At 52.2% G+C, this 23,319-nt stretch overlaps 9 protein-coding genes across 9 annotated transcripts; 5 read left to right on the top strand and 4 right to left on the bottom strand.

The window, feature by feature from the left end:
- Positions 1–367: 367 nt before the first annotated feature.
- On the bottom strand, positions 368–2,388 carry NUU61_008122 (putative AP-3 adaptor complex subunit mu; the record flags this gene model as incomplete). Its single annotated transcript, XM_056658647.1, has 3 exons — positions 368–1,802; positions 1,867–2,286; positions 2,348–2,388. The coding sequence occupies 3 exons, from the start codon at positions 2,386–2,388 to the stop codon at positions 368–370; spliced, it is 1,896 nt and encodes a 631-aa protein (XP_056508940.1).
- Positions 2,389–2,573: 185 nt separating this feature from the next.
- On the top strand, positions 2,574–2,916 carry NUU61_008121 (uncharacterized protein; the record flags this gene model as incomplete). Its single annotated transcript, XM_056658646.1, has 2 exons — positions 2,574–2,676; positions 2,735–2,916. The coding sequence occupies 2 exons, from the start codon at positions 2,574–2,576 to the stop codon at positions 2,914–2,916; spliced, it is 285 nt and encodes a 94-aa protein (XP_056508939.1).
- A 551-nt stretch (positions 2,917–3,467) lies between these two features.
- Positions 3,468–8,198, bottom strand: NUU61_008120 (uncharacterized protein; the record flags this gene model as incomplete). The annotated part of the gene is made up of 3 exons (XM_056658645.1): positions 3,468–4,033; positions 4,148–7,799; positions 7,863–8,198. The coding sequence occupies 3 exons, from the start codon at positions 8,196–8,198 to the stop codon at positions 3,468–3,470; spliced, it is 4,554 nt and encodes a 1,517-aa protein (XP_056508938.1).
- A 419-nt stretch (positions 8,199–8,617) lies between these two features.
- On the top strand, positions 8,618–10,198 carry NUU61_008119 (RNA methyltransferase, TrmH family; the record flags this gene model as incomplete). Its single annotated transcript, XM_056658644.1, has 1 exon — positions 8,618–10,198. The coding sequence occupies one exon, from the start codon at positions 8,618–8,620 to the stop codon at positions 10,196–10,198; it is 1,581 nt and encodes a 526-aa protein (XP_056508937.1).
- A 549-nt stretch (positions 10,199–10,747) lies between these two features.
- On the top strand, positions 10,748–12,158 carry NUU61_008118 (NAD(P)-dependent alcohol dehydrogenase; the record flags this gene model as incomplete). The annotated part of the gene is made up of 4 exons (XM_056658643.1): positions 10,748–10,891; positions 11,002–11,877; positions 11,945–12,061; positions 12,123–12,158. 4 exons carry the CDS (start codon positions 10,748–10,750, stop codon positions 12,156–12,158), a joined length of 1,173 nt encoding a protein of 390 aa, XP_056508936.1.
- A 258-nt stretch (positions 12,159–12,416) lies between these two features.
- NUU61_008117 (pepsin-like aspartic protease) lies at positions 12,417–13,827 on the bottom strand (the record flags this gene model as incomplete). The annotated part of the gene is made up of 2 exons (XM_056658642.1): positions 12,417–13,343; positions 13,435–13,827. The coding sequence occupies 2 exons, from the start codon at positions 13,825–13,827 to the stop codon at positions 12,417–12,419; spliced, it is 1,320 nt and encodes a 439-aa protein (XP_056508935.1).
- Positions 13,828–14,114: 287 nt separating this feature from the next.
- NUU61_008116 (uncharacterized protein) lies at positions 14,115–17,753 on the bottom strand (the record flags this gene model as incomplete). Its single annotated transcript, XM_056658641.1, has 4 exons — positions 14,115–14,222; positions 14,276–17,149; positions 17,278–17,421; positions 17,568–17,753. 4 exons carry the CDS (start codon positions 17,751–17,753, stop codon positions 14,115–14,117), a joined length of 3,312 nt encoding a protein of 1,103 aa, XP_056508934.1.
- A 690-nt stretch (positions 17,754–18,443) lies between these two features.
- Positions 18,444–19,232, top strand: NUU61_008115 (uncharacterized protein; the record flags this gene model as incomplete). Its single annotated transcript, XM_056658640.1, has 1 exon — positions 18,444–19,232. The coding sequence occupies one exon, from the start codon at positions 18,444–18,446 to the stop codon at positions 19,230–19,232; it is 789 nt and encodes a 262-aa protein (XP_056508933.1).
- Positions 19,233–21,217: 1,985 nt separating this feature from the next.
- Positions 21,218–22,971, top strand: NUU61_008114 (uncharacterized protein; the record flags this gene model as incomplete). Its single annotated transcript, XM_056658639.1, has 3 exons — positions 21,218–21,637; positions 21,700–21,772; positions 21,851–22,971. 3 exons carry the CDS (start codon positions 21,218–21,220, stop codon positions 22,969–22,971), a joined length of 1,614 nt encoding a protein of 537 aa, XP_056508932.1.
- Positions 22,972–23,319: the final 348 nt, after the last annotated feature.

Below are 23,319 nucleotides of genomic sequence, written 5' to 3'. Positions count from 1 at the left end.
CTGGGAGACGTGAGATATTGTTTTGTGAGTGATTGTTGACTCATATTTAGCTTGCTATACCATGTCACGATTGAAGCGTGCTGTTCATTCTTTTAAATATACTGAGTAATTACGGGGATTTTATAAGAACCGAAAAAGGTTATGTCTAGGTCATGTATAGGGCTCGTGTCCATGCCTCGGAATATTCCCAGGCTCCTACGGGTAACTCCAAGGAAGATCGTCATTCGTGCCATCAATATGAAAGGCCAAAGCACAGGCCGGCTAATCACAAAAAAAAAGGTCCAACCATTTCGAACCTACCAATCCACATGCATGCATCGTGACCTCATTCCCCACTCCCCAAATCTTTTCAAAATAAGACAAACCCTCAACAACGCCGCTCTATGCCACGCTTACTCACACACAAATACTTCACCCCCTTGTAGGGCTTGACATTCTCGCCAAGACCGCGACTGCGGCGTGTGTCGATGTTGAGACTGTCGACCTTGATCCCCGAGGGGAGCCAGCCTTGCACGGAGAATGAGACCGAGGCAGAGTTGGGCATGAGGCTTGCGTTAAGTTGGGCCTTGCTTCGGCGTGGGGTGGGGCGGGATGTAGAGGACGGTGCGAAGAAGGAGGGGAGTTGAGAGGAAGAGAAAGAAGAAGCCTGGGGCTGGGAAAAAGTCGGGGTTTGGGGCTTGGAGTGTTCGGGGGATGGAGTGGTCTTGGTGGCTGCGACGGGGCCTTCGGAGGCAACGGAGGCAGGAGGGCCTTCGCCGTTGTTTTCGAGAGCAGCGGCAGCGGCAGAGCGGGACGATTTCTTGGAAGTCTTCTTTTTCTTCTTCTTGCGCTTGGATGGGTCGGAGCGCGTTTTGGTGGTGCTTGCGGAGGGGTCGTTGTATGAGGTTGGCTCCTCGTAGTAGCCCAGCAGGAGGTTGGCGTTCGCATCCTCGTCGGCATCTTCGGGGCTGTCGTCGAGATCTTCGTCAGGATACCCGGCAACGGTGCAACGCAACGTCGCAGTGCCCGAGATCGTGCCGGCATCGCGGCTGGTCGGGACCCGCCACTCGAGGAGGCCGCGGCTGGCTGAGAACTGGGCGTCTCCGCGGCTAGCTTGCATATCCGTGATGTGCCGGACGGATTTCGAAATGGGCACGCTCACGACAACTTCTTCGAGTATAGGCCCGGAAGGCTGCCCGCTTCCGCCGAGGAACGATGGCGTCGACTTGCCGGATCCGTTCGGCGCAGCTCCTGGCCGCGCGGATGGACTGTGGCCGGGGAAGTTTGTATTGAGGGTCAGTCGGACCTCAAAATCAGAGCCCGACGGTCCTAGTGACTTGCGAATGTCCACAATGGCTGGGAGAAACAGCTTCTCCATATGGCTTGGTGGCTCATCCCGACCAGGGTCTATCGGGAGGAGGTCTACTTCGTATCCAGCCAGAATAAACCGTCCGTCCGGCGGCACAAAGCTAAGCTCACCTGGCCGTTCTCGCCACCGGGCTAACCGAACACAGGGATGAAATACGGGTAATTCGATTTTGCGGGCAAGTGACTGCTGGCCGCCCGGTGCTGATAGAGAAAGCAACAAATCGGGAACGCCCGATATCTTTGCGGTAAAGGCGATTGTTCCGGATACCAATGCAGAAAGTAGTCGACCAGATGGTGCCATAGTCACGGAGAGAGATTCAACAAGATCGACATATAGTTCATTCGATGTGTGTCTGACCCCGGACCGTCGCCAGGGAATAGCGGGGCCCTGGGACGCGCTCGCCGCTAATGATTGTTTGAGGGGATTACCAGGCCCTATAGTCGGAGTCGATGACCTGAATCCCCACAATTAATCCTGTCAGCTTTCAGACTCATGGCCAAGAAACCATCGCGACTCACCCCGGCACGCCGATTCCTCCAAGTAGCTTCCCCATCCACCCAGATACCTCTACGACCTCTTGTAATGCATTCGGCTCCGTGTTAGACACCACACCCGCATCGCACATCTCGTGGAGAAGTTGCGCGACCACATCGTAATTGGCCTGGATCTTGCTCGAGAGCAATGGGGAGCCGAGAAAGTCCTCGAGCACATCGACCACGCGATGGAGGAACTCCAGCACCAGCAGTGGCTCGGTATCGACTTCAGACAGAGCCAGGAATAACAGGTTTGATTCGACAGTAGAGAACACGGTCACCGGAGGTGAAGCACTGGGAATATAAAGCAAGGATGGGCGCGGGGTGGCGTGGGCGAGGTAGAGGGGCAGGATGGCGGCCGCGGAGGGCGGGCGGGATCGGTATACATGTTCGACGAGGGGGGCGCTGGAGAAGAGTCAGAGGCGCACATTGAAAAAAAAAACATCATAAATCAGGTATAGCATACTTGTGCTCGTCATATATGTAGACGGCGTCGATCTCGCCCATGATGGCAATGTAGACAGCTCCGTGGATCCGCGAAGGTCGACGGTGCCGGAGTCCCCAATGATGCCAACGTTCTGCCGTCGATGCCCGCCTCAGCCTACAACAAACGCGCGACTGTTGGGCATTTGCTTTTTTTGGTCTATCTCGAGTCGATTTCTTTCTACGCCGTGTGCGGTATTCTCTTGCCAATGGCGCCCAGAACTGAAGAGCGCGCCTGGGATGTCCAGCCCGATGCGAAGCAGGCGCTGGCGGAGGACAAGTACGACGACTGCATGTCGTGCCGAATCACCGGTATGATTATGTATCTGCGATGGACATCTGCGCACATCGCTAATACCTCTCCAATCAGGATCTGCCGCATTCATCGGTCTCGGTGTCTACAGCTACTACAGCGGCATGAGCAACCTTCGGAAACAACAGACGGCCATCATGCGGAGCCCGTCCAAGTACAAAATGGGCTCGCGCCAGCTCGGAATCGTCTCAATCTCGGCGACCTTTGTTGGCATGGGGCTTTGGCGAGCTTTCAACTGATTGCCTCTTGGCCATACACCGACACAATATCGTTGATGTTGAACAGAGCAGGTTGTGGGTTTGGAATTGTACAGTCCCGGCTTTCCGAAGAATATGTATTACTATGGGTATGAAGGCACCTCGCATGGCGTATATTTAGGGCATTCTGGGATCGAATTGAACAGGAATTTCACCTCGCTCCTTCAAGTCATCTCTCGAAACAAAATGATCTCAATTTTTCGAAAATTCAGAGACTGGGATATGATGAATGAGAGAACTACGGCCACGATTACAACTTACGTCGCCAGGAACTAGGCTTTTCGGAAATATCGAAGTCGATATATTCTGATCCACTAGCTGAATTTCATGTAGAAAAGGGGTATCAGGAACGCCATGAAACTGTCGAAACGCCGGTGTGATGCAATGCCTCCCTCAACCATGCAAAGCACAAAACCAATGAAATATCCTTCCTGAAAAAACGCCTCCTTTCTCTATGATTCGATGCTTGAATGAACCTTCAAAAACTATGTTTGCCGACACAGTAACGGAAATTCATGCTTAAAACCCTTGGTTCAAGCGAGGGGGAAGTTCTGATAAGATGACGCAGGTGACCAATGCGGGGGGTGATGGAACGAAGGCAGAGGATGATGGGACGCAGGTTTTGGATCGGAAGTCAGATCAATGACCGGCGGGCTAGGTGCAGAAGGCTGAGCAGTAGTGCTGGGGCCCGGCGGTGCAGGGGCTGGCATAGGATGGGAATGAGAAACCGGAGAGATTTGAGCCTCCTGCTTGGCAGCATCTTTCGCATCCTTCCGGCGTTGCTGTTGTCCCATGCTACCGAGAACGCCGCGCAAGTACTTCTTCGCCAAAGCGACCAGCTCACGAGACTCATTGCTGGAAGAAAGCGCAACCAGCATGCGCCGCACTTGCAGCTCGGAAGTAAGATGCGGACAGGTACGGTTTCTTCCAAAGTGCGCCAGGCCACAGAGCGGACAGTGCTCGACGCCGGCGAGCCTCAGGGGACACCGGCCTGACACATGGTACTGTTGACATGCCATGCAAGAAGGACCGGGCTCCGAAACGCCATCCAGAGCAGGTGGCAACGGAGGGGGCGAGTCGACGCGCTTGAAGGGACGGTCTGTTCAATGAATGACGGTTAGTGCGGAATTCGGATATGTCGCTAAAGACACGAAAACAACGCAACAAAACCAGAAGGCTATTCGGAAAAACTAATCAGAGGCAGAAAACTCACTTTTCGGTTCAGTCATTGGAGCCACCGCTGCTCCAGCAGTATCAATGTCCATCGCATCTTCTGCGGCATCGTTCACAGACTCGGTTTCCTCCCCCTCGTCTTCTTGCTGGAATTCGCCATCGCTGTCATTGGGCTTCCGAATTTTGACCGGTGAAGGCTGGATGGCTTCTTCGAGTTCACGTTCATTGGCCTCTTCCCTGTTGCGGTAGTCAACAGTAGCCCGCTTCCGCTTGCCACGACCAAGGCCCTCGGCTTTTCGCTGTGCTTCCTCGGTGGCATCACGTTCTCGTTCACGCAAGATCGCCTCCCAAGCAGTCACGTCCAGGGGTTTGTCCTCAGTCTCGGTCACCTCTTCCAAGGTGCCGCGCGCGCTCTGCCACACACGAGCAAAATTGAACTGGGGCTGATCCACAGACGAACCTGCCACATCGTGTGCCATTTCGTTGGCTTTTTCGGCTTGACTGCGGTCTAAGAGTTTATCAAGGGCCTCCGAATCATAATGAATGTCCGCTGAGTCGTCTTCATCGAACAAGGCCTGGGCCCCATGCCTCAGAATGGATTCCAGATCGTCTTCGTCTTCGTCAGCCTCCATGCGTTCAATAAGCACATGGTCAAGGGCCAATTTTCTTTTGCCTTTTTGCATGATCTTCTCCTCCACGGTAGCTCGCGTCACCAAATGGAACACAAGGACAGTGTTCTTCTGCCCGATTCTATGAGCCCGAGACAATGCCTGCATGTCTTGCTTGGGGTTGAAGTCCGGATCCATAATGATAACGGTATCTGCACTGGCCAGGTTGATGCCAACCCCGCCAGAACGGGTAGACAGCAGAAAAGCAAAGAAGGGCGAATTTGGCTCATTGAATTCATCAATTTGTTGTTGTTTCTGCCGAGACGACAGCCGCCCATCCAAACGACGGTAGTGAAGGCCAACGCCTTCAAGGAAATCCTCGACGATGTCCAAGTTCTCCAGGAACTGACTGAAAATCAAAACGCGGTGCCCACGCTCCCGAAGTTTCGGCAGCATCAGGTTAAGTAACCGAAGTTTTCCTGATGCCTCCACCAAGTGTTTGTGAGCCATGGCCGGGTCAAACGTCTGTTCTTCAATATCCTTGTTGTACACGAAGGGATGGCAAAGACACTTCCGGAGTTGGACCAAAATGTTGTTCAGGTTGTGTCGCTCTGACTTCCTCAACTGTCCATTTTGTTTCTTGCAGATCGCCTTGATGAGTTGGGGATTCTTCCCCAGAATCGACTTGTAGAGTTTCTTTTGCACAACCGACATTGAAAGAGGCACAATGATCTGGACCATCGGCGGCAAGAACGGCAGCACCTCAGCCTTGGTCCGACGCAGGAAAAATGGCCGGATCATTTCGTGAAGAGATCGAATGTTTTCTGAGGTGAGAGCTCCATGATGCTTTTCCAGGTCCTCGGCATTTTCGTTCGGATCAAGGAATTGAATCAGGTTGAACAGCTCCCGAATGTTATTTTGAAGAGGAGTGCCAGTCAAGAGAACTTTGAACCCAAACTTTATGAGGGAGAGGCGCTCATAAAGTTGGGATTTATCGTTCTTGAGACGTTGTCCTTCATCCACGACCAACCCTGCCCAGTGGGTTTTGGACAACGCTTTCTTCGCTTCTTCGTCAACCATGCTCTCGTAGGACGCGATCACCACGTGGCACCTGAGATCATTGCTACCTTCGAGGAACATCTCATAGTCTTTGGCCATCTGACGAGCGAACGCAGAGCCATAGTACGTGACGACCCGGATTCCTGGGGCCCACATCTTTATCTCACGCCGCCAATTCGGAACGGTGGAGTTCGGTGCCACGACCAAAAACGGCCAACATAAGTGTCGTCTGATTAGCGTCGCAAAAAGTCCAATGACCTGAATGGTCTTTCCAAGACCCATGTCGTCGGCAAGAATGGCATTTTCCTGCTTCAGGAACTTGTAGTACAGCCAGTTCAGTCCTTCCATTTGGTAATCCATGAGGTCGCCACCGGTCACTAGTTCAGGCTGGGTTTTCAAAAGCAAACGTGTTTCGAAGTCTTGTGCGCGAACCGTTGCGAGGTGATTCTTGAGTGTGGTTCGATTTGGAAGGTGGATTGTGTCTCGGAACACCCAGTCATCAAATGCAGTCTTGAAGTCGTCCCATCGAGCAGTCTGGCTCCGATCAGGGGGTGATTCCCACACAGCGTCTTCGTAATTCAAGCCTTTGTACTTGACATATGCGCGCAAGACCGTGTCCGGGTTAGTTTCATCGCCTGGAAGATTGGCATCTTCTGAGTATTCCACATCAAATAAGATGTCCACTCGGAGATTGTCTTCAGGAATCGCGTCTGCCGCTTCCATGATCGGTTTGCGGGCTTTTGGTGAGTTGAAGAACGCTCTGCGCATAGCCGGATTGCTGACTCCCCACACCCAATCCCCAGGCATCCAAGTGGTGCGAAAATAAGACATCTTCTTCCACTTGATCAAATATTCCTTGTCAACCTCAGGGATGAACTCAGCAAACCGCCCGGCGGCTTTGACCTCGGAATTGATAGGTCGCCATGCAACCAACTCCTCGATATCTCCATTAGATCGAGAGCAATCAGGACACTGCCAGTGAAGGCTATACTGAGCAAAGACATCCGAAAGATCCTGGTCTTGGCTTGCCGGAAGATGTTCCACGTGGAAAGCACGTTGACAACTGGTGCATCTGAAAAGAACATTGTTGATGTTGTTCACAAGACCCATGTCGATCGGGGTGATTGGATCCGTGCCGCCGTTGGCTGTCCGCAGTTGTTGTTCTTCCCGAGTGGTGAGACGCTCTCGTAGAGGCTCAGACATCGGGCCTCCCTCTCGGCACACAGCACAGTGGCCCAGATTTGGGCTGGTGCTGTGTCTTTCATGGGCAACTCCCAAACACCGACGGCATTGGAGAATGAACTGTTTCTCACCAACCTTGGTTACAATATGTTCTCGGCTGCTTCGAGGACCAAGACAAGATTGATGATAAGAGGAAGTACACCCTTGGCAGAAAACCAAGGGTCCCTTGACCGGATCATCTTCGTAGAAAGTGCAGGTAGAACAGCAGGCAAAATGTTGTTGTCTGAACTCATCATCATGGGACAGCTCATAGAAGATCTCTTTGGCCCCAGTAAACTTCTGCTGCCTCGGAGTAACACTCTCAGCCTCGGAGAATTCATCATCTTCCAGCCGCTCCTGCAGGTTGGACCGCTTGACTTTTTTCCGACGGCTTGACACACGGGCGCCTCTGGACAATGCATCATCTCCCTCGAGGAAAGATGTGCGGGTGGATCTTCTGATGCTTCGCCGCATCTGAGACCGTGTGTATGTCTGTGGGCCGTTGAGTTCATCACTCGAGCTCTGTTGGTCATCACTGGCCTGGTCACTGTCGCTGTCTTGGATGCGGTAGGCTTCTTTGTATCGGCCAGTCTTTGTGGTCCGGCGTCGCAAGCGTGATCTTGGTGCGCTTGAGGATTCCATGTTCGAGTCATCCGATGCAGGCCCATCCCCCAAGAAGCGAGAGTATCTGATCACCTCAATCTCATCTTCGCTTGATTCTGCATTGCTTGACTCTGCCTCAGAATCAAACTGTTCCAGTGCCTGTGGTCCATTTGACATGTCCATTAACTGAGCGAGTGTCATCTGCAAATATACCCAGGTGATTAGTAGGGAAAAAGATATCCAAAGCGAACGGGTGTCACTTACAGTGGTACGTTCTCCACTCTGAAGCCTCACTGAATACAAAGGGTCCTTAGAAGCTTCCGAATCCACACGTAAGACCCGGTGAGCCACAGAATGCCCAGGCAGATAATCATAGTCCTCTTGGTTGTCAACCGTAGGGACAATGATTGAGAAAGATTCCAGTTGATTGGCAAGAGCTCCATCCAAATCGATTGCCTCATGCTGAGGTGCATCAGGCACATTGCTTATGCTCGTGGGGATTGTATTGGAGGTAGAGCCTTCGAATTGCTTCAACAACGGGGCAACCATGACATCGGGATCATCGGAGTGTGGGGAGTCATTCTCAGGACCGTGAGACATGATAGTTCTGCCCCACAGTCATTTAAAGGGCAAGAGAGGGTTTGAAGGGGAGGAGACCGCTAATGCGGTTCCCACCACGGCAGAGTCGAGCGGGGCAGTCGGCGAAACGGGCGCTTGATGCGAAGACTGCAAAGCCTGTGAAGTTAGGCCAGCAGAAGGTAAAAGAAAAGAGGTTCCAAAAACAAAATCCCAGATCCATAAAGGCTCAGGGAAGAAGAGATGGTATTTGAGAGTCAAAGAAGAAAGTGAAGGACCAGTGAGGTGAAGATATAACAACGAGGGTCGGCGAAGGTATACAAAACGCGGAGCGCGTGCGGGACTCCGGAAATATATTGTTCCTATCTTATCAGCGTGGTTCGACGCGCCAACTTTTTTTGCAGCGACCACGGCGTCTTCGGTGATGAGGCCACACTTCTAATATGGGTTGGATTCCAAGGACGGCTTTACATGGCCAGTTTTCATGGCTCACCAAGTCCTCCCCTACTTGGGTATCTGCTCGACATGCATCCCTGAACTCGGCCATTGGCCGTGGCATTCGCAGATCGCAGGCTGACACCGGGGATCGTCGAAGGCCGCTGCTAGAGGAAAGTCAGCATCGTTTGACAGGACAAGGCAACCGGCCAAATACCAGGCAACGGCCTGGGCAAACTTTTGGGCAAAAGTCTGAGCCAAGGCTTCAGCCAAAGTCCCAGCAAAGGTTTAAGCAGAGGCCCAACCCGAGTTTAGCCGAGTTCGATGAAGATGAATTCATCCGCACTGGCAACATCCGTCCTCTGCAAAAGCCTCATGACGACCGAGACGACGGACGGTCAAGATTGTCTGGAAAACGACCTGCAGCCTCCTCCGATGAAGCCAGCGCATCGCAAGAACCCGGACGCCGTAAAGCCCGCGACAAAAATGCGACCAAATTTCATCGAGCAACAGACAGCATGCCCGAGCGAGTCAAAGAGAATGTCAAAGTTCCCACATCGATTCCATACACGTCCCCAGCATCAGAATTTATATATGGTACTGGTGCCATCGAGGCAGCCTTGCGGTGTAGCCGACGCCAACTGTACAAGCTCTACCTCTACCAAGGCGCAGATGAAGAGCTCAGTCCGGCCAAGGTGTCACTCCGGAAACTGGCATTGTCCAAAGACATCGGGGTCAAAATGGCATTTGCGGGCTGGGATCGATTGTTGGATAAGATGAGTGCAGGCCGGCCACACAATGGCTGTATTCTGGAGGCATCGCCACTGCCCAAACTGCCTGTGCGCGGCCTTTGTTCTGTACCATCCGTGACCGAGAGTCATTTCCGAGTGGAGCTGGCACCACAGACACGGGAAGAACTCGCCGTGAATGGCGCGAATGACCAAATCCCGATTCTTCACCCAACGCCGCTGCCGTACCAGGAGCACCAAACGCATCGGTACCCCGTCACTTTGCTCTTGGATGGAGTTGTCGACCCAGGCAATATGGGCGCTATCATCCGGTCCGCCTACTATCTTGGAATCGATGCGATTGTTTTCGCTGGCCGCAACTCGGCCCCGTTGTCTCCAGTGACCATCAAGGCCTCTGCCGGCGCGGCAGAGAACATGGCACTCCTCCACGTCAAGAATGAGGTCGACTTTATCCAACGGTCCAAGAGCAACGGGTGGCGGTTCTATGCGGCTGACGCGCCAAGCCCCGGCTGCACCTATCTCGACCGTCCCTCGGTGGACAAGGATGGCAGTGGCCATGGCTTTGCTGTGAACCAATCACCCAGCGTGCTCATGATGGGTAGCGAGGGGTCCGGATTGAGCCCGCACATCAAATCCCAGGCAGATTCGATCGTGGGCATCCCGGGAGCTCGACACAGTCCCGTCTTAGGTGTTCAATCGGACCCTGCCCGCATCGACAGCCTGAATGTGAGTGTAGCTGCTGCGCTACTGATGGAAACATTCTTGCGAACTCCATTTGCGGTCTCCAAGCCGGCGAAGAAGGAGAAGCAGAAGGAAAAGAGCAAACCCCGAATGAAGTAAAACATGGACCTCGGCACTGTATAATAATTTGGCACTTATTCAGGATACCTCTTTGTACAATTAGATCTACATAAGAGCGGCGTTTGTCTGTTTCTCGCTCGTCTCTATTTTTCACTTCCGACAAGTTAAGGCTCGAATGGCCAGCCGCTTGAACTTGATGATTTCACTACATTCCAATCACCCTCTGAACTACATCGCGAATCTGATTCCCACTCTAATCGGTACAAAGCCACATCTGATCCAAACACTTGACAATGCGGGGAGAAAAGCCAGGCGGAATGTACGTCTATAGGCATTCCGAGTGTTGAAGACCGAGATTCGTCACCCAAAAAGTTGCCGTTGCGGGGAATCTGCAGCAGATCGGCTCTCAGGAAGACCCGCTTAAAGAGGTCATCGTGGCTGAACGTCAGGCTTGAACTTCGATTCCCTATATATTGGCAGTTTCGTTTCCACAGTTTCTAAGGTTACTGCTGGTGTTTGGGCGATTAGCGTGCCTTAAAGGACTTACAGCATAGCATATTATCCCGCATCCCTCGAGTCCCCGCCATCATGATCCCCGAGAAACAGATCCCCACCAAGGCATTCGTGGTTGAGAAACCAGGGACGCCATTTGAGCTCCAGGATGTCGTTCTCGATGAAGTCCGCGAGAACGAAGTGTTGGTTGAAATGAAGTATACAGGCCTATGCCACACGGTAAGTTCCCCTGGCGTTGGTTCTCAGCATGGTAAAACAAGACCCGCCTCAATCTGCTGGGTGTGTGGATGCAACAATGATTATTGAGAATAATCTTTCTTGAAAAATAGGATCTTGCCGTCCAGCAAGGTGTCATCTCCCTCGGCGACTTCCCCGTCGTGCTTGGCCACGAAGGCGCCGGCATCGTGCGCCGGATCGGAACCCGCGTCCAAGATAAGACGCTGCGCGAAGGTGACATAGTCTTCCTGAGCTTTACTTCCTGTTATAGAGACGCCTGTACAGCGTGTCACGAAGGCCGGACCGGCTTCTGTCGCAATTTCACCGAGATCAACTTTGGCGGCGCGCGCGGGCTCTCCGCCGCCGACTCGCCCATCTCGCTGTCTGGAGGCGATCAGCGCGCTGTACGGGCCCAGTTCTTTGGCCAGTCGTCGCTGAGCAAGTTGGCCGTGGTGGCTGAAACGTCGATCGTCAAGTGCCCCTCAGAGTCTGGGATCACCGTCGCCGATCTAGAGCACCTCGCGCCACTAGGGTGTGGATACCTCACTGGAGCTGGGACAGTTCTCAACGTCCTCAAGACGAAGCCGAAGACCCGCTTTGTGGTGCTGGGTATGGGTGCCGTGGGGCTGGCAGCGATGCTAACGGCTCGGGCCCAAGGCGTCGAGACCATTGTCGCAGTCGATATCGTGGACGCGAAGCTCGAGCTGGCAGCCTCCTTGGGGGCATCGCACACGTTGAACACGAAGCAGCAGCCCGATCTCGTGAAGGGGTTGCGTGGCCTGTTCTCCGAGGGTGTGGATCATATCCTGGACACGACAGGTGTCATACCCCTGCTCGAAGCATCGGTTCAAGCCTTGGGGCACGAGGGTACCTTGGCCATCGTGGGCATTGCCCCTGTTGGCTCGAGTCTCAATATCAACCCAAGGGACATTTTGGTCTCCTGCAAGCGTATTCTGGGTGTCATTGAGGGAAACTCAAATCCGGCCTTGGTGAGTTGTGTGGTTTTGCTTGGGGGGTTATGGTTTTCGTTTCTTTTCTTTTCTGACGAACTGCCAGCTTCTGCCATACCTGATCAATCTGTACAAACAAGGGAAATTCCCCATCGATAAGTTCTCCAAGGCATATGATGCCGATTCAATGGACCAGGCATTGAAGGACTTGCATACTGGCAAGGTAGGTGCCCGCTAGTTGAGTATCCTGGTAAATGATATTGATTTTCTTCTCTGTGTGCCAGGTTATCAAGCCGGTGATTAGATGGATGGACCTATAATCACATCACTTGGAATTGTGTTTGAACAAGAGACAAAACGTCTGTTGTATCTATAGGCAGTTGGTGACGGAATGAATGAATTGACGATATAGCACATTTACATTCTGAAGGACCAAATCCACACAGGACTATAGTAGTACATCGGCCTCCTGAGTCTCTCATAGCTGAGGAGGCAAGGAAAGATTCTGATGCAGTTCCTTCCTCTGCACAGCTCCAAACCTGAGATTGCCGACATCAAAAACCTGTACAGCAGACAAATCAGCCAGCGCCACAACCGATCCTCAGAGTAAGACTCACAGCGTAAACAGCCTTAAGGAAAGTTCCCCCAAGAATATCCATCGTCATCGAGCCCCGACTCTGAATCCCCCCATACACATACCCCGGCTTCGCCTGCGCAAACCCCAAGTCCTCCTTCTGCACGACAAACTGCTTGTCGCCCACGGCAAAGGACACAACAGGCAACCGATTTAGCGGCGTGTCCGCCGGATACAAGTATCCCTGACTATCATCGTCATAGTAAGCGCCATAAATAGCATCGTAGAGAATCCGACACATATGATCATCGACCAGAGCCAAGGTGGTGCCCGTATCAGCAATAGCCCTATTCCCAGTCCGCGAGATGGTCTTGCCATTCAGCGAAGCCGAGGACGACTCAAACATCCAGAACCCGAGACTGTTATCAACGGGCGTGTAATACATCTTCTCGCCAGATGCGGCCACTGTGTCCGCGTCGATAAATCCAAACGTGTAGAAAGACTCGCCGTGGTCGGGCTCGTCGGCGTCGCGCCACGACCCGAGCTTCGCGGTGAACAGCGCCGCCGATTTGGGGATGTCGGACTGCGAGATCATGTTCTCGATGGGCGTGCGCACTGCCTGTGGCTTCACCGTGTTGATGTTGCTGAAGGCTAGTCCCAGCAGCCCATCCCCGGCGCCGCGCGTGAACTGCGCTGATAGCGTCTCCGCCAGCTCGACAGCCTGGCCCTTGACTATGAGACCTCCAACGTCGATGTTGTCGTTGCCGACAGTGCCAGACGCAGATGATCTATCCCCGTAGGAGATGCGCCACGCCGAGTCGTTTTTTCCCCGGAACGAACTCGACTTGGATGGATCGAAGACGGTGTGGTTCCTATGCTGCGACAAGGTCACCGATGGCATCCTGGTCGACCAGACCTGTTCAAAGAAGAGCTTAGCGTACGATACATCAAATGCAGCTCATCATAATGGGAGTATAAACGTCCCTTTTTCTGTTAAGCCAAAGAAAGAAAGAAAGTCTTACCCAAAGATCCGCCGACCCCGTATCAAAATCCAGCCGCAGCGTCTGCGCCGGCGTGCCAATTCCCACCTGCGCCAGATACATCGAGTCATTCTGCACATCTTCCGCATCGACCTCTCCGACCCGGTTGTTGTCGGCGTTCCTCTTGTGCACGACCTGCCGCATGTACGCATGGCCCCCGATGGCCTTCGCGGCACAAGGCCGACCAGTCTCTCGTGTGCCCTCGCCGAGGAAATATGGGCCGGGCTTAGTTGGGCGGAAGCGATACTTGCGCATTGTGTGCACGTACGACTTGGTGCCGGACCTCTGGTACTGAGGGTTGGGGGTGATGGGGACTTTGGTCGCCCTGGGCGACTCGCGAGAGATTTTAGATTTGAGCGATTTGAGGATAGACATGGCTGTTTGGGTGAATAGATAATTTACAAATTACAGAATATTGCGAGTGGGCATGGCTTTAAATCAAGTGTGGGTGAAGTCGCAGATGACAAGCCTCAGGTGCGATGGGCACGTCAGGTGGGAGTAGCAACACCAAGCCTTTTCCAATACTCTATGGAGACACAGAGAAAGAAAAAAGAAAAGGAGAAAAAAAGAAACACATAAATTCAGATCATCTGCCAACGCCGACGACACTTGTCCCCCTAAAAACAATTCTTCACGAACCACCTGATCGACATACAGCAAAATCACCTCTTTCGACTTTTGGACTTGGGTGCGTTCGACACACTCGCCGCGCGCGATGTCGCAGTCGATGCAGTCTTGCTGCCGGCCTTAGTCTTGGCCTGCTTGTTTTGCTGTACATAAAAGGTCAGAAAGGATCAATCATAAGTCATGCAACGGCACTCACCACAGCGCCATTCTTGGCCTTCTTCTTCGCAGGAGGCGAAGCGTCGTTCTCCTCATCCTCTTCGCGGTCCCGACCACGGCCCTTGCCCTCGCCGTTGGGCTCGAACTCCTTGGCCACGGTGTTCAACAGAGTAGTGCATCGACGACCGATCTCAACCGGAGTGCGGCTCAGGAAGAACCAGTCGAAGCGGAAAAGCGGTGATTCACGGACCTCGTCCCGGATTTTTTCGTACAGGCCGTCTCCCTCAACGCCATACTTGTCCAGCATGACCAGCAGGAATCGGTCCTCCTCCTCAGTGTAGACCTTCTTGTTGGTGGTGGACACAGTGTAGTTGATCTTAAGCTGCTGGAGAGGCACTCGGTACATCTCCAACTTTTTGCGGAGCATCCTGCGCTGGTGGTTCATCTTGCGCAGTTTCTCCTCGCCTTGGTCGATCACCCGCAGGTACTTGGGGTAATCCTGGATCTCCGTGTATCGCCGCCAGAAAACATCCGCATATTCCTCGATTTCCTCCGGTTCCTTGCTGTCCACTTCGGTGGAAATGCCCACATAGTCCGTTCGCCCAAACTTGGCTGACCCGTTAACAAACTGCTGGAAATCACGACGGTTCCAGTTGGAGAAGCCCTCCTCCGACATGCGGGCCTTTTCGGCTTGCTCTTCCTCGGTCAGCGGCTGAGAATTGTCAATCTCTTGCTGCTCGAGATCCCGCTCGGCCTCTCGTTCGCTGAGCTCCTCCTCTGGGCCCTCGGGCAGCGGGGCCTTGTAACCGATCTCTTTGTGGAAATTAGCGGTCTCCTTTTCTTGGAGCTCCTGCAACCCAGGCGGGAAGAATTGCCAGTCGTGAACGGTAATTTGTTTGGGCGCACGTGGAACCTTGGGCTTGGAGTCGGCCGTCCGACCTCCGGTGGCCAGGGCCTGGCGGTAGTACTTGTCAATGGAGTAAAACTGTTCCTTGCGTTCACGCTTGGCCGGGTTAATCCAGCTGATGCCAATATCTTTCTTTTTCTCGGTGAAGTCCTTCCCATTCCACTCGTATGCGCTCTCGGAGCTGAATTTCTGCAGATCGTCGATACCAAGCTTTTCGTACTTCTTGTTCAATTCAGCAGTTCGCTCTTCGCCTCTTCGCAAGATGGAGTCGATGTCGTCCTCGGAAATGTCCTTTGACGCGGTGGCGCCTCCACTAGCACCTTGGGTGTTGAAAACATTAGCGGCGCCATGTTGAATCATACCGAGCAGCTCATCCTTTGAGGCAGCTTTGTTGGATTGTTGCTGAGCACGGCCTTGTTGAATGACAAGTTGATCAAGGCGCAGTTTCTGAGCGGCGCGCTCAAGGACTTTTTCTTCAATCGCGTTCTCTGTGACGAAACGGAAAACCTTCACCTGCTTGGTCTGCCCAATCCGGTGCGCACGATCCATGGCTTGGAGGTCAGCCTGTGGGTTCCAGTCGCTATCAAAGAGTACCACGACATCAGCCGAGGTCAGGTTAATTCCCAGACCGCCTGCTCTCGTCGTGAGAAGGAAAACGAATTTCTCGGAGTCCGGCTTGTTGTATTCATCGATTGCAGCAATACGGTCCTCATGAGCGGTGGTGCCGTCGATACGGCAGTATTCGTATTCACGGAACACACAGTAATCCTCCAGAATATCCAGAACACGGCTCATCTGGGAGAAGATAAGCACCCGACTGCCGTCTGCTTTCATACGCTTCAGGATCTTATCCAGGAAGGACATCTTCCCCGAGTTGAAGACAAGGTGTTCGTCGGTCGTGTACGGAGGACCGGGTTCAGCTCCCTCGAAGAGATAGGGGTGGTTGCAACATTTCCGCAACTGCATGACAATGTTCAACAGGCGCGTCTTGGACTCGCGCTTCCCTGCAGCACCGTTGACTGCATCGATATCCTTCTCCAGAATCTTTTGGTACCACTTCACTTGCATCTCAGACATGGGCACGTAAAGGTTGAGTTCCTTCTTGGGCAAAAGACTCTTTTCGACATCGCTCTTGACGCGGCGAAGCAGGAAGGGACGTAAGACACGGTGAAGTTGCTGCACCACAGTGTCCTGGTCGGACTCCTGACTCGAAAACCACTGGTCAAAAGCCTCCGAGTCGCCGAAGACGTCCGGGAGCAGAAAGTTGAGCAGAGCCCACAGCTCATGAAGGTTGTTCTGCAGCGGGGTTCCGGTAATTAGCAGCCGATTACGGGAGTTGAAAAGACGGATGATTTGCGACAAAGAAGACTCCTCGTTCTTGATTCGGTGGGCCTCGTCGATGATGATGTATTCCCAAGCGAACTTTTTTAAGTGCGACTTTTCACGGAGGATCATTTCGTAGCTGGTAATGCAAACATCGAAGTTCTCATCAGCCAAGCGCTCATTGACCAACTGTTGCCGTTCTTCCTTGTTGCCCTGCAACACAAGGACATCGATATCAGGAGTCCACTTCGCGAATTCCCGCTTCCAGTTGTCGAGGGTTGATTTCGGCACGGCGATCAGATGAGGTCCGGTGATTTCGCAAACGTAGCGCAAATATCCCAGGAACGAAATGGTCTGGAGGGTTTTCCCAAGACCCATTTCATCGGCCAGGATACCAGAGATACCGTTCTCATGAAGGGACACAAGCCAGTTCAAGCCAGCAATCTGATAATCACGCAGTTCACCGTGAATGAAAGCCGGGGACTCTCGGAAGACTGTGGTCGTTCCGCCGCCATGCTTCTCATCTCTCAGAAGTTCAGCATCTTCCTCCTGCTCCGTCCTGCGGCGCCGGTCACCGCCTGCACCTCCAGAGCGCGAAGATCCCTTTCGTGCTTTCGCCTCTTTCTCCGCGTTCTGTCGGTCAATCTCGGCCATGATTTCTTTGATTCGCGGGTTGGGGTTCGTCTCGATGAAGTGACGGAAAAGATCGGTCAGCCCCAGAAGATAACGAAATCGGCGAATTGAATCATTTTCCTATTCAAAAAAGCAGTTGTCAGACATTGAACATAACCTCGAAACATCCCTTTTCATACCTTCGACTCATCCAAACGGCCGTGCTTCTTGCCCAAAATACTTTTTCTCAATTGAACGGCCTCCGATCTCCGTCTCCGACCATCTGGCGTAGCCGCGTCGCCCGCAACGCTGCTCGCCGTAGTGTTGGGGTTCGTATCCGAATCCTGTGGTGGAAAGCATTAGTCGCCGGGCCATAGAAACCTTAGCCAAATGAAGAAAGAATGTCATTACCGTGTAATCCGGTGTGTCTTGATAACTCTGTATTCAAATTAATAGTTAGCATAGGCTCTTCGCAAAGAATAAATATCACATGCAATTGCGCGTAGGCATCGATGCGACAGGTGCTGCGCGAAGCAGGATCGGGAGAACGAGCATCACCTACCGTCATCTGCGCGTCTGCGCTATCAACAGGCACCGTGGTAACAGGGTCATCATTTGCGTCGGTCATGGGCGTATCTGCCTGAGACGGCGGATCAGAAGTTGGGGCGGGAGCCATCCTTCCTCTTTCGCGCACTGGGCGCAGACGTTGAGCAAAAGGTCGAACACGTCTCGAGAGATACGGGAGGAAAGCTAGCGAAGCTAAACCAAGTAGCGATGAAGAAAGAAAGTTGAAGTTTAAAAAAAAAAAAGAATCGAGCTGGGGGAGGGTAATAAAGACAATAGGATTAGGGAGGAGCCAAATGAATAGCGTCCGATTCAATTCAATGAATGCAACTATTGAAGGAGCGAAACGCCTCCAGGCGCGCCGGAGAAGAATGGCAAATGGGATACCGCGGTGAACGCGCGCTGATTGGTGGGACGTGCTTATTCTATTCATGACTCAGCACGCGACCCGGCACTTCGGAGGCTGAGTTTTCCCGATGTGGGGTCACGTTACCCGGTCAGTCGACGCAAAAGAAGATCATCTGCAGCATCAGCGGCCCTTCGATTCTGCTATTTGCTTTCCTTTTCTACAGCACGACCTTTTCTGTTGCACGAACAGTCAAGGGTATAGTAGCATATCTCTATGGCCTTTTGTTTTTCTTCTCTCGATTTTTACTAACTCCTTGCTTTAGTCTTTTACGTGGTCAAGCGCCTCAACATCGCCTCCGAAGCACGGCCCACCTCTGAGCAAGCAAGCCGTGATCATCGAGGTCGTCCTTCTATACACGATCTCCCGGGGGAATATTTGGGTACATTTCTCGCCATGGATTCTATGAGATCCTTGAACACCTCCCTACCAAGCTCGACACCCCGATCGCAACCCCCCGAGCAACTCCTTCAATCATTCAAGTCGGCTGCTTTATCCGTGACCAACCTCTACAAAAATGCCGTTTGTGAACAGGCACAGGCCAAGCAAGCCGGCTACCAGGAAGCAGTAGAGGATTTGCTCCACTTCCTCGACCGCGAAAACCTTGGTCTGTGTGATGGGGAGGGGTGGCAGGTCCGACAATGGGCAACCGAACGGTGTGATGGAACTACGCAAGGCAGCGACGACGATGACCGAGTGGAATCGGACAAGCGGGACAGAAGCGCCACGCCAGCCACTGCACGCAAAGAGCATCCCGCGCCAGAATCTACCGCTCGACAGCCCCCCACTTCGGCTCCGGCGCCAACATCCCGACCCGAACCAGTTATCCCTGCAGCACAGTCTCACGAGCCCCCCTCTGTTGGTGGGCCTACTGTTTTCACCTTTACGTCTGGGCCGACATTCCCTCAATGTCAAGAGCACGACATGGATATGCAGTCTTCGGATAACTCGACTCCGCCCACCCAGGATGGTGCCCCAGTTAGTGTCTCCGTCATGCACCGCAATTCCCGCCCGCAGCATCGTCCCAACAACCTCTCCCGACCAAGCCCACGCTCGTCAACACGAGAGTCACCGGTTGGGTTGGGGTCCAAGAGAAAATCTACTTTTCCGGACTTTTTCGATCTATCGGGGTTAAACAGCGGAAGAGACATGTTTGGAGGGGGCAAGCGGGGGCGCTTCACATAGAGGTCACGCCAAGGGTATATGATGTTGATGAAGTGACGAATATTATATTCTGATTGTCACGCAGCGGTTGGGTTGGGGTATGTTTTTCGGGTGCATAATCGGGGGGAATACTTGCATAAGGCTGCATTCGTCTCTGACTTTTCTTTGTACTTTTTTTTTTTTTTTTTTCCCGACTTCTCCTATGTCCTTTCCCCTACCCTTTGTCTCTTGCATATAGAGGATATGAGCTGTGGTGATACCCGATACCCGGAGTGGCAGCTATTATTGGCTTATAGTATAAGAAATAACTTGCTACCTTGGTGGTACTATAAGTAGAAATTTGTAGAGATTAATACGCATTGCAATTAACCCTATTAATGATTAGATGTCTTGCCCTACTATATACACCGGCTTCTCTCATTATATGCTGGACTCAGTATTGTGAGGGGTATCATCCTTGTCATATGGGAAAGCCACACTCTTATTGGACTTTTGGGATATTCAACCAATGGCCCTAACCTTTGATCTGCTGAAGCTTTGGTCCAGCTATAGATTTAATACTGCAGAATGTAAACAAGCACTGGGAATTCAAAAACCATCAATCATATGCCTGAGTTTATCTGACGGTCACATTCATTATTGGTTATTTTGATTCCAAGGTTGTAGGGGTGGTCTTCCCTGCAACGGATTGTTCCAGGTACATGGTGTATGGTCCCTTTAAAGACTTAGGTCAAGTAGTATCACGTGATGTGTTGCCTTGGCATCTAACCCGACACCTGACTACCATCCACCATAACCTTACATTCTAAGGTTGTTGATGATCTCCTTGTCATCGTTGGTTATATGCTATTTTTCTTTATTGTCGGCATGTGTGAAGCCTTGATCTTTAGTTTTGGCTTTGGCTGTTTATTTATTTATCTTGTTTTTTAAAGATATGTTAACCCAATTCTTTATTTTATAGCTTTGCTATTTCTACGTAAAGCTTGATCTATACTTGATATACTCTTGATGAAATTTATATTCTGAATATGCGGACAAATTTTCTTAATAAGTAATTCTTGTAAAATAAAACCTAGGTGAAAAAATAACAGACCATCCTAGACGGCTTTCTAATACAGAAACCAAAGGACAAGAAGTAAAGTAGTGCTGGCTAGGTATATATAATAATAAACTAAGCCACAAAAAAGCTTATTAGAGCTTAGTATAGGATATATAACCAGCAGAATTTATTTTTGTTATATACAAATCCTCTGTTTAAGGACTAAAAACATGATACTAGAATAAAGGATGATCATGGCTACACAGCATTAGGATAAGCACTGTACCCTACCAGAGAAGCAGTGGAGAAGTTATAGAAAGGGGAATTCTCAACCCAACCAGGGCGTTTGCTGCAGCCAGCCGCCAGGCAATGTCGTACTGATAGTGCCCGTCCACAACCGCTGTCTAACCAACGTAGGCGGGCTTAATAGAACGTGGACGCATTAATCAATGGTCCCTTCTGTCTTTCTATTAAATTGAGATCTAACACAAAGCGGGGCGGGTCTTATTTTGCGGAGACAATCTGTGGGGAAGCTCATTTCTGTTGACTATACTGTCAGCCCACGCTATTGTCCTGCATTATAGAGTAAGTACCTAGTGTTTACTATTTACTGGTGGCCTTCTTGTATCTTGAACAATATTGGCTTATTGTCGAATCCCCCAGCCCCTGGATATATTCATTGTATCGGTAGATGCCTTTGAGGCCTAACAAACAATCCATACAATAGAGCTTCGCTATCCACAGGCAAAACAACTTTAGTGCAATCTCTTTCTTGCTTCTCCTGCCTCTTCCCTTTCTCGTCTACTCTTCTTTTCCCTCTACCACACTCCGTCTTTCCTTTATCTTTTTCATCTTGTACTTTCTTTCTTTACTTCTGTCGCGTCTGAGCTCCTCTGAACACTCTCATAGCCCATTCATTCCTGAAAACCCCCCTATTCCAACATCATTCGTGGAGAATCACTGAAAAATGAGTGCTCCAAACCTCCCCAAGTTCTTCTGCACCCGCCCCAGCGGCACCCTGACTCCCCTTGTGGCTGTTGATGAGCTGCCACCTCATGTCTCTGTCCGGGGTGTCCCACGTAACCTCACTCCCAATGACACTCAGGGCATGACCAGCTGTGGCCTGGCGGCCCCGCGCGCGGGTCCTTGGGTTGTGGAGGGAGTCCCTCTTCCTCCCACTGCCCCTCGCGCCTTGGCCAAACAAGAAAATCTCACTGAGCTCCAAAATCTTCTTGTCAACATCATCCACGAGAACTCCATCTCCTCTCCTCTTCGTCTTGCTGTTGAGAACATTCTGTACCGAGCTCCTGATTTCTTCTACCCTGCCGAGCGCACTGTCAACAAGATGTCAGCCCAGGTTCCTGCCTTCAACGGCAACAACAAGCAGGTAAGACTTGAGTCCTGGGTGGTCCATCTCTTATTTCTTGAGCACCGTTGACTCTCATCCAGCAGGCCTACAACGCCAAGAAGGAGTACTGCTCCTACTGGATTCGCCACGGCGAGTGTGACTACCAGCAGCAGGGTCAGTATCTCTCACTTGACTTCTGTTCACACACATTCACACACATGATCCTCCCTCACTGACAATACTCATCTCCAGGTTGCCTCTACAAGCACGAGATGCCCACTGACCCTGCTATGCTTGAAAAGCTTGGTCTTCGTGACATTCCTCGCTGGTACCGTGAGAAGTACAACGTGCCGAGCCTCCTGTGGAGTGGCCATGGCCATCCTCTTCCTCCCAGCCAGCCGGTCATCACCCATGACGGCCCCTACAAGGCGATCGAGTACCAGACTCCGGTTTCTGACAACGGTTCCACTCACGCCCATACTGGCAATGACAAGTACCAGCCTGTCCAGAATGTCCGGTCTATTCCTGTTGATGGAGTTCCGACCCCCGTCGGGACTGCTGTGCCCCAGGACCGTGGTGACCAGCCTAATGTGAGTACTCATGCAGCTTCGTACTTGCAGAAGGGCAAAGAGCGTGCTGCTACTGCCCAGTCCGTGACCTCGGGCACCCCCTCTGGCAACAGCGATGATTCCTTCGACCTCGAAGCTGTTCTGCACAAGTTTGACAAGCTGCTCGCCGACGAGGTGGACCCTCTTGATCCCACGGCTGACTTCCCGACTGAATTCCCGCCTGGCTTCAACTTTGCTCTTCTCGCTAAGACCAAGCGGACCCCCGCTGAGGGTTTGTCTCAGAACAAGCGTGACCTGCTCACCAACGTCGAGGCAGACATCACAAACCCCTCGACTCAGTCCACCTCCGCTGCTCTGCCTGGCACTAGCAAGAGCCTCATGGACAAGGGTATGGCTAACCGTAACCTCACGACCCAGCGACTTCAGTCGATGAACAACCAAGAGGCGTGGGATACCCTCCCTCCTATGGAGTTCCCGTTCCGCACCAAGTCTCGCCGGCTGTGGGAGCGTCCTCCCAAGCAGGAGGCCTCTCGCCCTTTCTTCAACCGCCCAATTGGTCGCATGGACCAGACCCCTCGTGCCAATAAGGCGCCTTCCTCGGGTATGCATGCCACTCCTTCCAGCGGGATTCAGTCCACTGTGTCTCCCATGAGTGAGCTTCTGTCGGGCAGTGAGTCTCTGGACCCCCAAGAGCCTCTGCTCAACTACGGTCCTATCGGCGGCCCTGTCCTGCGTCCTCCCTTGCCTCAGGGTGGTGCCCGGCTGCCGGACCCTCGCAACAATAAGAAGGATGCCCGCAAGTAGATGGGTGCACATCGACACTTTCCATTTCCAGGGGTTTCTTCTCTGTGGTCTTTTTTCCACTCTTCGAGTTCTCCTTCTGTTGACGACGTGATATGATATGGATGATACGACGACCTCGTGTTTCTTTTCTTCTTCTCGACTCGAGCTTTTCTCTTTGGTCATCGACTTGATTTCCTTGCGGTGATCCATACTATCCAGATAAAATTATCGGCACTATGATATACCTGTGCAAGTATCTGGGTATCCCACAGCTCGACGATTTTTCCCCCTTTCTTTTCCTCTCCTGGGCCCGATGTGCCGACAACTCAACGAGGAATGGTTGATGAGTGACGACTGGTGTGGACATGT

Source organism: Penicillium alfredii (assembly GCF_028826965.1).
Source record: "Penicillium alfredii strain IBT 34128 chromosome Unknown utg000010l_segment0_segment0, whole genome shotgun sequence".
Taxonomy (NCBI): domain Eukaryota; kingdom Fungi; phylum Ascomycota; class Eurotiomycetes; order Eurotiales; family Aspergillaceae; genus Penicillium; species Penicillium alfredii.
The sequence above is the reverse complement of the archived record's forward strand: the minus strand, read 5'-3'. Positions and strand labels throughout refer to the sequence as shown.